This window comes from Buceros rhinoceros, unplaced genomic scaffold (genome assembly GCF_000710305.1).
Source record: "Buceros rhinoceros silvestris isolate BGI_N320 unplaced genomic scaffold, ASM71030v1 scaffold13645, whole genome shotgun sequence".
Taxonomy (NCBI): Eukaryota; Metazoa; Chordata; class Aves; order Bucerotiformes; family Bucerotidae; genus Buceros; species Buceros rhinoceros.
In genome coordinates, this window is record NW_010412363.1 from 44,397 (window position 1) to 58,978 (window position 14,582).

Genomic DNA, 14,582 nt, shown 5'->3' on the forward strand with positions numbered 1-14,582 from the left:
TGGTGCCATAGTTTGAGACTTCTGCTGTGCGACTGTTAGTAGAAAACACTGAAGTTCTCCAGAGACTCCATTGGGTTAGCTCCAAAGAAGCTGGAATGCTCTTTCAAATTTTAAAGATTTTTGTCCTCCCCGTGGTATTTATCTTCATCCCAATCCGTTCTCCCAGTGCAAATCTAGATTGTTTCCCCTTTCTTGGGGGACAGCTGCTTTAACAGCTCTGCTGATACCCACTGTGCTCTCTAAATGATTTTATTATCACTTGGTGTCAGGAAAGCACAGCTACAGAAGAGCTTATTGCAGGTAAACATTAAGCAGAACACGTGGCTTGGCTAACTACTTTATAAAATCTCAAGACATTTATGACTTGAAGGGTTGTCAGTGTCTTAATCACTTCTGTGTGCTTGTAGAAAACTTTTATCTCAAATTAACGACAAAGGATGCGCGAGCCGCACTGCTGACTGCAGTGGTGTCCTCTGCGTTGAGTAAGAGTCTGTACAACGAGAGATGCTATTGAACTAGACTGGACTAGTTGTAGAATGAAAAGTGTTCAACATTGATTCATGGCAATTCCCTTTCAAATGTTGAGTATGGTCTCTTCTGGCTGGTCTCTTCTGCAACACAGATTTCAATGTTTATGTATGTTGGTGTGTGATACATTTGAATTACAGGTTGATAGAAAATACAGCCTGGCACTTGCACTATGTAACTGAGACTTTTGCTTGCACTTCCGTCAAGCTGCAGTGGAAGTTATGGCTTGGTGAACTTAGCGATTTGTAGCTATGGTTTTAAAAGAACAAACCTACAAAAAAATCCCACTCCGTTACGGAAATTTTCTAGTACTTAATCTCATCAGTTCAAGATCCTAGAATGCTCTAGGTCACCAGGGTCAACCTGTCCCCAGCTACGACTTTCCAGGCTGGGAGCTATGTTCAGCCCTTGCTAGAGGTGCTCCTATAGCTTGCCGTTTTTTCTTGGCTTTGTTTACTGTCAGACAGATCAACACTTTTGAATGTGCATTCCCTTGGCTGCATACTAGAGGGATTCATACTCCTGTTGTCATTGTGCAGGTGTTTCTTTCTTGACAAACTGCAGGAGAAACTTCTCTGTGATCAGGCCAATGACAGCATGGAGGTGGATGAAGACAACAACGCTGGCGACCAAATGGAAGTGGATCAACAGGGTGAAGACATCTACTCAATGATTAAAAGCTGCAAATTTAACATGAAGATGAAGATGATAGAAAGTGCCAGGAAACAGGTGACTGCACTGTCTGATAGCTTCCGATTTTGTGAGAAAATTCATGGAAACTACGGCCGGAAAAGCCTCTTAGGTGGCCTTGGGCTCCTTTTTGTCAGGGCAGCCTCATCTCTCTTCGACGGTGCTGTCCAGGACATTTTGAAAGCTCAAGAAAGTCAGTTCCACAGAAAAAGGAAAAAAAAGTTAATTACAAATTTGGTGATAATTTGTCAGTACTAGGAATGTGTGTGAAGGCCCATTAGATCCACAGATGGTTTCTGATGCTCTAGAGGGCAGAAAAATAAAGTATCTGAAATGCTTCAGCCTTTAATGGAAGGGATGGTTACAACCAAGCATTTTGCTCTCTCATTTACAAATAATCTCCTCTGTACAAGAAAACAAAATTCAGATTGAATTGACGTAATTTACTTCAGTCAGCAATGATGAAATATTTTATGATTTTTTTTTTTACAGTTTTCATTAATGCAGTTAGTTTAACGCTTCTAAGAACTAAAGCAAAGTGAGTTAGAAATTTTGTTGGGGATCTGGCTGTTAAAATGATTGAAATAGAGCCACCTTTGGTGTTTCAAGCTTGAGACAAGATGAATAATATTTAAGTCAAGATCTCCCTCATCATCTGAGATGCTGCATAAATCTGCAATCAGTGATGAGTTTATTTTAAGCACTGTAATAACCAAATATAATGTTAGTGCTGTGTTGACTTTACACTCTTTAAAGGAAATTTTTTTTCCATTTACTCCTTTAATGTTACTTGTATGAAACTTTTCATCAGAACACAAATGCAAGCGATTTGCTTAATGGTATTACAAACCAACTTACATTCCCCATATGTGTTTGTAGAGCGGAGCAGTTAATGCCTGTTTAGTCATGCGGATAGAATTGTTTTAATTTCCTCAGTTCACCCAACCTCTGTTCTTCTCTTTTTCTTCTCAAATTTCTCCATTAGCACAAATCTGGTTTTGCATATGACACCCAACAAGCCGTGGACCTCTCTTCATCTTATTATGGCTTTACTTGTGTTACCTAAATCTTCTCATCCCTTATTTCGTTGCAGAAAGGTTTTAATTCCTGTTGATATATATTATCTGAAAATATTGTCTTAATCTGAATACAGAACAGCTTCTCAGTTGCTGAGAAGCTTCTGAAAGACCTACGCAAAGAAGCCAAAACGAGAGAAGACTGGCTGGTGAGGTGGAATTACGCCTATTGCCGCTTTGTGCAGAGTCGCAGCCAGAACCAGAGCTGTCCTGAACGCATACGCTCGGTGTTAAAAACCGTCTCCCTGCTGGGTAACACCCTTCTCTTTGCTTCGCGTTGTTTATTAGACAAAGCTGCTTTGTTGTCAAATGACTAACTTCCGTTTTGAATTCCAACAGAAGATACCAAATCTGACTATCTTAGCAAGAACGTAATGGCCTTCCGAAACCGCAGTCTTCTTCTGGGTACTACGTACCACATCATGGCCAGTGCGCTTAGTCAGGATCCAAGATGCCTTAAGCAAATCAAGGAAGAAAAGGCTGGAAAAATATCAGTGCTGTCAGGAGAAAGTCTTGAGAGTCGTGAAAAGGTAAATGAGAGGAGAGAACCTTTTAATTGCAACTTCAGTGGGTAGTGATGGACATGGATAGATACGGAGGATGTGAAACCCATCTGCTGTTAGCAGTGGCTCGTCCAGGAACATTAGCTGGAGGGAAAAAAAAAAAAAGAGCTGTGGTGTGGTTGCTGTTTTGTCTGGTTTTGGCTCTCCTGGAGGTTTGCACCACTGAAGCCTTTTTAATTGGAGAGTGGTTTTTTGTGTTTCCCTGTTGTGTGGAGGGGAAAGACATGGTCACAATACCTGCATGCACAGTGGCAAGACAAGGCTTGGGAGCAGGGTCCCAAAGAGTGCCTTTATTTCAGCTGGGCACTTTTGAGCCTCTTCATGCTCTCCAACTCAAAAAAAGAGATCTTTATGACACGGATACACTTCTTTAATCTACACAGTTTCAGTGATAGAGAGGAGAGAGGGTTTTAAGACAGACCATATGCACGTCATCTGCTTAGTTTGGGGAGGTGTGAGTTTGAAAAATACATTGACAGTGCGACCTGCTCAAGGTGAACCTCTTCAGCAGGGGGGTTGGGCTAGGCGATCTCCAGAGAACCCTCCCAAGCCCTACCCCTGTGATTCTGTGACGGACTGTGGTGCATCTGAAATCGTAAGTGTTACCGGTTGTCCCCGATGCTGTGGCACTGACTTCTTGCTGTCAAATCGATGAAGAATTTGAAGTGCCACTGCTGACTTATTTCTATTAATTCCCAAAGCCACTGTGAAGACCCTTAGGTATGACCCACATCAGTATAAAACAGCAAAAAATTGTTCTTAATTTGTGTTTTTATGGGTGTTAAAAGCAGATAATTTTCAGGTGTGTAGAAACTTGAGTGAAAGCTTAAGCTTCATTTATTAGCTAATTATTAAGAGCATTCTTAAGAAACCTAAAGGATGAGCATAAAAGCTCTTCTGTGTCAGATGAGGCAGATGGGGATACCAGATATTTCTGTAAGATTCAGGAGCTTAGCCTGATTGTAGCTTAATAATAAGCAGTACTCTGACCCGAGTAGTTTCCTTCTATCTACCTAAAATTCAAACTATTTAATTTCAGTTACAGCATTTTTCAGTTGCTCCAACATGTTCTGCAGCAGTTTTGTAGGTTAATAAATGCAGTAGCTACAATGTCTGAGATTGGTAAATTTATTGGCAATGTGAGAATGATTTACTTGATTTCTAAACAGTTGTAAGGATCTTGTCAAGTGCTTCATTGCATGAGCTGCGTTAGAAACGTGTGATCACGTGACTGTTTACAATAGGCAAAAAGACATCGGATTTGGAATAGTTCAGTGCATGCTCTTTTCCACACAAATTCTAAGCATGGCTGTTGTGCAGATCTTGCAGGTAGGTCTTATTAGGAAAAAAATAGCATTTTAAGTTATGTTTTCTGTTAACTGTTTGCAGAAACTCTAGTAACACTAACTTTGCAGTTTTAAAAAATCCACATGATGTGTTTAATATTTTTCTGTTGCAAATCACGGAGGTCACTGTTAGAAATAACGCTGCTCGAAACACCTAACACAGTTAAAATCTTATCTACTCAAGACTTGAAACTAAGCTCCAGTTTCAGGAGGGATCGCTGAATGCTGCTTGCCAACGTGTCTTTTCTCCTCTCGTGGTTGGGTTTCAGGTGTTGGCAGCTCTGAACAAGAAGGCTTTTCAGTGTTTCGGCAGCGCCGCGAGGAAGTCAGAAGAGGAGGTGCAGTCCCACTCCCTGCAACACGTCGATGTGACGGGTGTTATCGATGCGTATATGACCGTGGTCGGTTTCTGTGACCAGCATCTGCGCAGGGAAGAAGAAGGCTTGCGTGGTTAGTCAGCATTTCTCCTAAGCACGTGAGCTGGATTTGTCTGTGAAACGTGAGCTTTTGGGATAGCCAGGAGATCTCCCTGAGCAGCACAGCTTGAATTTAGGTGGGACAGTTTGTCCTCCAGTTCAGCAGTATTTATATTCCTCGCCCACTCCCGTTATTACTGCTAGCTGTGGTACTGTCTCCCTCTCGCCTGTGAGAAATGTATCATATGCAGCAGATGCTTCCCGTGTTCCTTCCCAGACCGCAGCAGTGCTGTCTTTAAAGCAGGCAAGATACCAGCAGTGATGCAGCTTCCTGATAAAGCTAATCCTTACAGTCCCCAAGTACATGTGTTGCAGATGTGTGCACTTCAAACAGATGGGAAGGAGAACAAAGTAAAAATACAAAATACACTAAAAAAAATACTAAATTGTAAAATTGAATGTTCCAGATGATCAAAGATGTGGAACAAATGATGGTGTTTCTGATAATTCTTGTGTAATGTCTCTTGGCAGAAATTAACACTGCAGATCTGCAGCTATTCCCAGCTATTGTGGTGGAGAAAATGATAAAAGCTTTAAAACTGAACTCCAGAGAAGCCAGGCTGAGGTTTCCTAGACTGCTGCAAATAATTGAAAGATATCCAGCGGAGACATTGGGTCTAGTGACACGAGAGGTTAGTTGCTTCCATTTTCCTGGCAGCAAATGTTGCTATAAATCGAGTTTAAAAGGTGGGGGTGGAGGTTGGATGGATAGAGAGGTTAGACTGGTACGTTTTGCTTCAGGTAAATCAGATAAATTTTATCCCGTCATTGTTCCTTGTTGTTTCTCTAACTTGCTGAGTCTAATTTGTATGGACAGACTTTTTTTTTTCTTAAAAGTTTAACTTTTTGTTGTTATTCTGGTTCGAAATGTCAGTTTGAGAACTGCTGGAGAAAAACGATGTGGTGGGATTTGTCTTCCTTCAGAACAATCTAAGTGGGCTGATCAAGGTGGTTAGTGTTAGGGTGAGGAACATATCTTATTTCTGTAGGCTGGTTTTCCTGTATGCAGGAATCCAGCAGCTTTTCTAGACTCATTTTCCACATCTCCTACCTCTCCGTGTCCTGCTTCACTTTGGAGGTCGCTACAGCTTCTTCATCCTTTGTGTTCCCCACTTCCTCCATTGCCGTTCCACAGCAGGATACGGTGAGCCGCGCTGCCTTCCCGGCTGTCCTGGGACAGATAAGATGAGAGCTCCTCTGTGACTCATGCCTGGTCCTGCCGTGGCCTGCCCACGTTTCCGAGGCCGTGTCATTGTGCTGATGCTCACAGGGCACCAGCCTCTGTCAGAGGAAGAACTCGAGAGACACAGAAACACAGCGTAGTTATCCCAGGAAACTGAGAAAGATGCGGAAATGGCTGAGATGCACGAGGTGTGGCCTCCGCCAAACTCTGATGGGTCACACAGAGCCTGACACGTGGCCCAGCTGGCTAATGTCGCCTGGAAAAGCAGCCCACCAGGCAGTTCTTTGTCCCCTCCGCTTCTTTCTGTGAGATAAATGCTGGCAATTTGATCTTAAACTGTTAGAAGGGTAGGAAGGGATGAGACAGGAGGAAAGGAGTCTGGCCTCTGGCTGTCACAAGAAAATATATCGTAGTACTCCTTTCAAAAGTGATACTGTTGTGTGAGGGAAGCGAGTATTGGAGTTTATTGTGGGGAGTGAGTGTTTTTTTTACTGAAATTAGGAACTGCCAGCAAACGCAAACCTGTTTGAAGTCAAAGGAAGGATGAAGCTGTGGTAGGAATTTCAGTGTTCCCCTTTCTGACTTTTTTTACTCAAATCAAGACTTCAGCCCAGTGGTGGGTGAACTGTCCCTTCAGATTTTTGAGTTGGATGTGTGTGGTGATCAGAATTTATTCTATTGCATCCAGACAGAAAAGCCACAACTTCAGAGTATAAAGCCTCACCTTGATCGACAAACTGCAAATCTTTATGATGGAAAACCTCTTGAGTGGCTGCAGTGGTGGTCGTGGTGGTGGTAGGAGTAATAATAATAAATGACAGCTGTTGTGCTGCTTTGGGGGGTGTTTTGTGCAACATAACTGACCTTCTTTGTTTCCTTTCAATATGTTTCTGTCTGTCAGGCTGAGTCAAAGCAATTTTGTCTGTTGCTGTGTTTGGTATGTTTGAGGAGGACCAAGGCTGAAAGCAGTGTCTGTTTTTGCAGCTTTTCTCAGTTCCCTGTTGGCAGTTCATTGGTTGGATTAGCCAGATGATGGCACTACTTGACAAGGATGAAGCGGTAGCCGTGCAACATACTGTCGAAGAGATCGCAAACGCCTATCCCCAGGCACTCATCTACCCTTTCATGATCAGCAGTGAAAGTTACTGTTTCAAAGATACGGCGACTGGCTGTAAGAACAAGGAGTTTGTCGAAAGGTGAATTTGCACTCTGCTGGATGCTATTTATTCAAGAGTGAAAAGATTTATTTCTTTTTCCTAAACAAGCTCTTTTATTTAGGGGGCACGAGAAACATGGGAGGGTAGTCCCATGCACGCTGTGTTTTCATTTAAAGGCACAGGGAGAACAGATACATGAGCTCTCTTAGTATTAGACGTGCTCAGGTTGGTGGCTGCTTTCTGAAGCGCTGACTACATACAGTTCCCAGGCTGTGGGCTGTTAGGATCTTACCAAGATAAAGCCAAACCCCACAGACAGGCAAAACCCCTTTTCCCTTGTAATTCAAAGTTTCTTCTTCCTTCTGCTCTGCTGAGTGGAAGGGAAAACTGGTGCATGATTTGGCTCTTACTATAGTAGACTTCACAGCAGTAAGAGTCAGTACCCATGAGAGATGAGACTTGCTTGGGCTTTTGCAATTTTTCTAATACCAAGAGAAAGCAGATATGCTCCTACCAGACTTCGGAGAGGGCCGATGAAATGGATGCACGTTATCTGGGGCAATGGCAGCTCTTGGTTGTGTTCTCCTCCTCTTATTCAGTGTGCAGCATGCGCCTTCCTCTGCAAGCCCTCCCTTCCCATTTTGCCATGCAGTGAGACCTGAGTTAATCCCCAGGCAAAAGTCAACCTTATCACACAGTGCTGTAGAACCACTAAAACAATTTTAGGTGTCTTCTTGCCTTTTTCTCAAATCTGATACATCTGCTGAATTTTTTTTACTTAAACTAAAAAGATAGTCTTTTGCTTCACAGACTGGATCACCCTCGAATAACTGTTCTGACAGGATGTATAGTCTGGTTAATGCCCATTTCCATTACAAGTATGCTTTCCACTCCCCCCCACCAAGCTCCTTTTTTCATAGTGGGACACTTAATTAAAAAATTGGGAGCTGCATGGTGAGCACGGTCGATGTATTAAGTCATGCAGCCCAAGAGAGAATTCTGAGGGAGTCCTACCTACCCCTGGATTATTTTACCAGATTCTTGACTACAGCAGACAATCTGGATCATTGCTTATCTGCAGGCTAGGTGGTGATGGTAGTTCCTGGTTTTTTTCTTTTGAAGGATCAAAAATAAGTTGGACAGAGGAGGAGTAGTTCAAGATTTTGTTCGCTCTCTGGACCAGCTCTCTAGTCCCATAATGCTTTTTAAGGTAAAGTGTATTTTTTATTTCCTGCCCACTTCCCCTTCATTCCTCACCTTCTCTTTAGGAAAGAGAGTGCTGGGCAGAGCCTGCCGCAGTTTGGCTGGCACCATGGCTGCTGGAAGCAGTTCAACGCAGAATCGGCTGGCGATGATGTCAGGGTGCTGTCAGCAGCTCTCAGTGGCGACGATCTCTTGTGCCAGCTGGCTGTCTTGCACTAGCCCTTTTCAGCTTTCTCCTTCAGGGTCTCTGCTCTGCCCTGTGGTCAGTCTTCCTTAATCATTCTGCAGCTGTTGCAGAATTATCATCTGTAGCCACCTCTATAATTTCAGACTTCTTGTGTTCTTCCCCTACTCTCTGCTGGGCTTCCCTGTCTACCTTCTGATCCCGTTGTCCAAAGGATTCTCTCGTGTTGGTACCACGTACGTCCCCATAGAGGCTTTCTTAGTTTGCCCTAGACTCTGTGATAGTAAACATAATTATTTTAACAAAGAAGAAACATTTTATCAAGAGACAGAATGAAAAGGAAATATTTCCATAGGCTTTTGATTGCTGTTTTGGTTGTCAAAGACACTTTAACTGACCGTTAGTAAATACGGTAACCCAAATGCAATCTGAGCAGACGACTGCAGAACGGTCGGTAAACTCTTTCTCAGTACTCATCTCTTTCCTTCTGTTTGCAGGACTGGATTGAGGATGTCAGGAATGAGTTGGTAAAAGCTCAGAGGAACAGAAATAAGCTTAAGGAAATGTACAAAGGAATGTACAAGAATTTGGGAGATTTAGAGGCTCCTGGCCTTGGACTGCTGAGGAAAAGGTTTATTCAGGTATGTGTGATTACCAAGTAGTGTTGGCATCGTGTGCTTTTCTAGCAGGCACTAGAAAGTCTAAAGAGGGAACTAGATCACAGCTTCCACAGGTGCTGCAGGACTTGCCGAGACAAGAGATCAAGTCAGGAGTACAGGACTGGAATTTCTTTGTTAGAAGCTGTGGACTTACTATAGTTCGGCTTCCACTTCTGACTGCCCTGCCTCCGCTGTCCTGCGCACTGCCGCGTTCTCAGGGCCCGGATAGCGCTGACCATCCATGAACCCGCACAGGGATCTGGCCTTGGTTTTTTCTCTGCTGCCAAGGATGGATGAGCACTTCAGGTTGTTTTGCTGTATTATGCTGCTTGAATTTGCTGCTAATATGAAGTTATTTAAGGAAAGTTACTCAGAAGAGTTATGACTATGAAGAATTATGGAAAGGACTTTATAAGAAGACCAAGATCTGAAATAGTTGAAGTCAGTGTAGAAAAATGAGGTGATGCATGTGGCAAAAAACTCCCCCCCAAACCCTAGTTTCATAAATAAATTCTTTGCATTTGAGCTGACTGTTGCAGTTCAAGAATAAAATCTTGATTTTTGGTAGTTCTGTGAAAACATCAGCTGTAAGTACTCAAGAGTAGCCAAGAAAGGCGGCTGTTAGTCATTACTAAGAATAGAGAGCAAAACGTGGATTTATACATTAACGTAGCAGCCTTCTCTGGCTCTTGCTTCTTGAACACAGTAGTCCTAGTCCTCAGTTCTCTACATAGATATGATGAAACTGGGCGGGGTTCAGAGCAGCAAGAATAATCAGAGAAGCAGAGTAACCTCTGCGAGAGAAGCAACTTTAGCATTCCTCCAGCTGGAAGAGACACAGTGAGGCCAGATGCAATAAAGCTCTTAACAGCAGGAGTGCCGAGCATGAAGTAAATATTCTATGAGAGTGGCAGGTTCAGAACAAACAGGGAGAAGTGTTTCCTCATCCAGTACACACTTAAGTGCTGAACTCCTGCTGCAAGGCATTATGGTCACTTTCATGGCTTTGAATAGCATGTAGACAATGGTGTGGGGAGGGCAAAAGTGCTTTGGGAGCTTTTACACACGAATGCACGCTTCTGGGTCCAGAAATCCCAGAGCTGCAAGTTGCTGGAGGCCAGGAGAGCGCTACTGCTGTAGAAGGGTGGCTGTACGCTTGTAGTGCCTGTGCGTAGCCCCGTGGCCGGGGCTAGCGGCATCCAGGTCTCTGCCATATGGCCCTTCATATGTCACATGAGCGTTAGATAAACACAGTGTTTCAGGGGATTCCTTCCCTATGAGCAGGGAAGGTGGAGGACGAGAGCCCGGTGGGGTTGAAGTGATACAGCAGCAGGAAGGGCAGTTCGGAGTGTAGGGGCATACTAACCCTTCGAATGTGTTGCTGCAAGATAAGCTGAGTGTCTGATGATAATGACTTAGGAGCATGGGGATAAGAATCTGCAGGATGCAGGGGTGGGGAGCAGCTGTAGGCTGAGCCTGCAAGGGTGCGAGCACAGTGAGGGACCTGGCAGACACGAGGACTGAGGCAGTCTGCGTTTGGTCGTGGGGATGATTTACGTGCACTTGGGCCCACTTAAACAAAACAATCCATGGCCCTTTACAAAGGTGAAACGTTCGGAGGTAGAGGATAACGCAAGTGGTGTTGATGGGGTTTTAATTGTTACTGAATTAACCAAATGGGGAGAGAAGGGCAAGGAAGATGCTGGAAGAGGGTTAGCGAGGTTGTTCCCCTGTTGAAGGGAAGAGGAGGAGCACCACTCCTCTCACACTTCAGCAGCTGTGGGGAAAAAGGGTCAGGGCGATGGAGCGTAGACTCTGAATTCTTTGCATTCGTGTTGCAGCCGTTATTCATGAAGAAACAAAGTGTGCTGTGAGGATAACTGTATTTTCTAGTGTCTTTGATGGGGGGGAAAAAGTTGTATCTTGATTGACACATAAAATAGCTCTAATATGTGGAAGTACTTCAGGTGTGTCATCTTCATGTGTATTATACGTACAATTTCAATAGTAACTTAATAAGAATCTTGGCTTTATTTTTGACATGAAATTCCAGTAATGCAGAAATTCCTCAGTTGGTGGATTGTATTAATTAAAATACAGTGTTAAGGCTATTAAATATTTGCTGCCTTGAATTTTAAAAGAAGCCAGAGAACAGAACAGAGAAAGCAATTGGAGGATCATGTGGAAATAGATTTAAAGTTACAAAGATGTGGACTGTAGCTGTCTCTTCTTCAGAAGGATAGTATTTTCTGTATTTTCATTTACTTCAGTGAAATGTCCTTCATAGCCTGGGAGAAAAACGATCAGGCATTGGAAAAACAAGTGAGGTTACATAGCTTTCCAAGCCGTTAATACCAGTGAGGTCCAGGAGGGGACATCTGGTTTTTCTAGAACCTTGAATTACGAACACAAGAAGTCGGCTCAGTTCACTACTTGCAGATAATACTTACTTTGTTTATTAAATGGATCAGTATGAAATGTCTTTGCGCTTTATCAGGATATTTAAAATACTTTTAAAATAGGGTTCCATACATTTTTACACACAGAATTATCTCAAAGCAAATCACAAGTAATAAATGTGATTGTAAATAAAACATTGAAAATTACGTTTTCTCCCATTACACCAAAAAAATGGTCTTAATACCTGGAGCTCTACGACATGCATTAGGTATGCGTATGATATATCTTCTGGTTAGCAGAAAAAGGTATGAAAAGATACGAAATTAGCTAAGCTGTATTTGTCTGCTGTGTAGTGTGGTTGCTGCTCGTTAAAAAACAAAATGAAAAAGAACAGGGAAAAAAAAACAAACCCAGAATCCAACCAAAAAACCACACCTTCCATAAAGCACAGAGTATTCATGCTTGAGGGCGAAAAAAGAATAACCGACTTGCCCATCTGTTGGGTTTTTTTTTACCATTTGAAAATTGAATAGTGGAGGGTTTTTTGGGTTTTGTTGCAGCAGTTTGGAGGAGTTTTACATCTAAAGACTGGGTTATCAGTTAAACGTTCTGATGATAACCCTGTATTTAGATTCATTATGGAATTTGTATTTGTTTAATAGGCACAAATTTAAATACTTGTATTTTGAATGAATATTTCACTGGCTGATCTCAATTTTCTTAAGCAGCTGAGGTATGTATATGAAGGTTAACGAGCGGCATTACTGATATGCTCACCAAGAATCCAACTGCTGGAGGAGATTAAAAGGGACGAGCTTCTGGTTTTGACGAGGCAAGAAGTTTATGATCTAATTCTACAGGCTTTGATATCACAGAGTTGGTAAAAAGTAGATATTTCTGTTGGTGACAGCTGGTGGGTCTGCCAAACAGACGGCGAAAGGTTCTGACAGACTAGAAAAATCAGAGGAAAAAATGAGCTGGAGTGGAAGGACGATTGATACATTTTAGGAGCTCTGTGTGTGAAGATAAGAAGGTATCGTTTTGGTGTTCTTGGCGAGTTCCTAGCACCGCGTTAACTGGATTCCTTTCTGTAAATGAACCTCAGGCTTTTGGGAAGGACTTTGACCATCATTTTGGAAAAAGCGGTTCAAAACTGTTGGATATGAAGGCTAGTGACTTTGATGCGATTACATCTTCTCTCGTCTCCAAAATGATCAAAAACCATAAAGAACCTGGAAACCTGAAAGAATGTTCGCCGTGGATGAGTGAATTCAAAGCTGAGTTCTTGAGGAACGAGCTAGAGGTTCCCGGTGAGTTCCCCTCAAACCGTCCCTTGCAGGAAGGTCGCTGCTCTTGAGCTCTACACTGGCTCTGTGGCCCTTATTTCTGGCCTTTCTGAAATAACTGTTCATTCTTCATCTCTTAAATCTGTTCCTAACATGTCGTCCTGATATTTAAAATTGTATCCGAAGTTCGTGGGTTTTTGGGGGTTTTTTTTGGTTTTTTTTTTTAAGGCCTGACTGCAGAAAATCTAATATATGTTTAAATCTAGTTCAAAAAAGAGTTGTGTCTTCTGGAACCTCTGAGTTGCAATTCTAACAGCTTAACAAGAAAAGAATATTAGTAATTCACAGATAAAATCATGTATGTGTATCATGGATTTTTATGCATTTTAAAAAAATTAATTGAAATCATTCTGTGTAAATTTTTTTCTTTTTTTTTCTTTTTCATTTCCACGACCACTTCAGGCCAGTATGATGGAAAAGGGAAACCACTGCCAGAGTACCACGCAAAGATCTCTGGCTTTGATGAGAGGGTATGTTTTTAAGTCTGAGTCTAAATCCCATGTGGTATTAATTCGTGTCCATGCTCCATCTGAAGAATCTGACAACAGCAGAGTTGTTGCTTATGTACAGCCCTCGCAGCAGATGGAGGTCTGCAAGTGGGCTTTTGGTTTTTCTAGTGGTAACGGACCAACTTGATTATGCCACCCTAGGAATGACAGAGATGCTGAATTTCTGTGATGATTCTGTAAGGCCAGGTCTTCTGTCACAAATAATTGGCCTTTTCCTGTCTTTTTCCAAGATAAGCGTGATGCAATCCTTAAGGAAGCCAAAACGAATAACAATCCGAGGTAGCGATGAGCAGGAGTATCCTTTTCTTGTGAAGGGTGGTGAAGACCTGCGACAAGACCAACGTATTGAGCAGCTGTTTGATGTCATGAACATTATCCTTTCCCAAAATGCCGCGTGTAGCCAAAGGAATATGCAGCTAAAAACTTACCAGGTCATCCCCATGACAACAAGGTACATCTTTGTCTTGAAGGGGCAGAAATCTTTGTTCACATCTATTACCGTTGGGATGTTTGAAAGTGAGATTGCAGTGTGCCAGATCCTGGTTCAGTGTGTTTTGTGTCTTGGCTTAATGTTTTCTTTCTTTTCCATTTAAGAAACATTGAAATTGCATTATCTGGAAACGGCTTGTCTGAGTAAATTTAAACTGGTAACATTAAACCTTCTTTTAGCAGGCACTAGAACACCGCTAGTTGTGGTGTTCCTCTAAAGTTCAACTCTGAGCTACTTGTTCACATCTCTGAGGTTGGTTTGTTGGGTTTTTTTTTTTGTTCCAGACTGGGACTTATCAAGTGGCTGGAAAATACTTGTACTTTAAAAGAATTCCTTAAGAATAGCATGTCTGAAGAGGAAGACCTCAGCTATCACAGGTGATGCTTGGTTTAGTGTCTGCTCTAACAGAGACCACTACCAAGGCGGGAGGGGGGTTGATACTGACAATCTTACGGCAGGAATTCCTTTTTTTTAAGCGAATGAAATAGCAGCACCTGTAAGCAGAGAAGCAGTTTGTACTTCCTGAGCCAAATTAGTAATTGGCAACTGTTTGTTTAATGAGTACCATTGCACCTGGCATATCCCCCGCCCAGCTTGTTTAAACAAGAGGCTTATAGTCACGTGTGACGTCATTATCATCACTGTTCCTTATCAGCAGATTGATTTTTACAAGGGAAGGATTTTGATCTCTCGATTTGATCAGGCAGGAAATGGACGTAGGTCAGCGAGGGGGGAGCAGAGGGGGGCAGAGACTGAGCTGTTCAGAACCTGG

At 42.6% G+C, this 14,582-nt stretch overlaps 1 protein-coding gene across 1 annotated transcript in view; it reads left to right on the top strand.

Annotated features, from left to right (window-relative positions):
• The window catches only part of PRKDC (protein kinase, DNA-activated, catalytic polypeptide), a gene marked incomplete at its 5' end in the record, with an annotated part of 64,451 nt that overhangs the window by 43,889 nt on the left and 5,980 nt on the right, over window positions 1-14,582 (top strand). Inside the window, 12 exons of the mRNA XM_010136369.1 lie at window positions 1,068-1,257; window positions 2,372-2,546; window positions 2,634-2,824; window positions 4,473-4,653; window positions 5,151-5,311; window positions 6,847-7,058; window positions 8,142-8,229; window positions 8,904-9,047; window positions 12,571-12,775; window positions 13,214-13,281; window positions 13,551-13,771; window positions 14,095-14,187. Coding sequence (XP_010134671.1) covers window positions 1,068-1,257; window positions 2,372-2,546; window positions 2,634-2,824; window positions 4,473-4,653; window positions 5,151-5,311; window positions 6,847-7,058; window positions 8,142-8,229; window positions 8,904-9,047; window positions 12,571-12,775; window positions 13,214-13,281; window positions 13,551-13,771; window positions 14,095-14,187 — 1,929 coding nt within the window. The remainder of the gene's footprint in view (window positions 1-1,067; window positions 1,258-2,371; window positions 2,547-2,633; window positions 2,825-4,472; window positions 4,654-5,150; window positions 5,312-6,846; window positions 7,059-8,141; window positions 8,230-8,903; window positions 9,048-12,570; window positions 12,776-13,213; window positions 13,282-13,550; window positions 13,772-14,094; window positions 14,188-14,582) is intronic.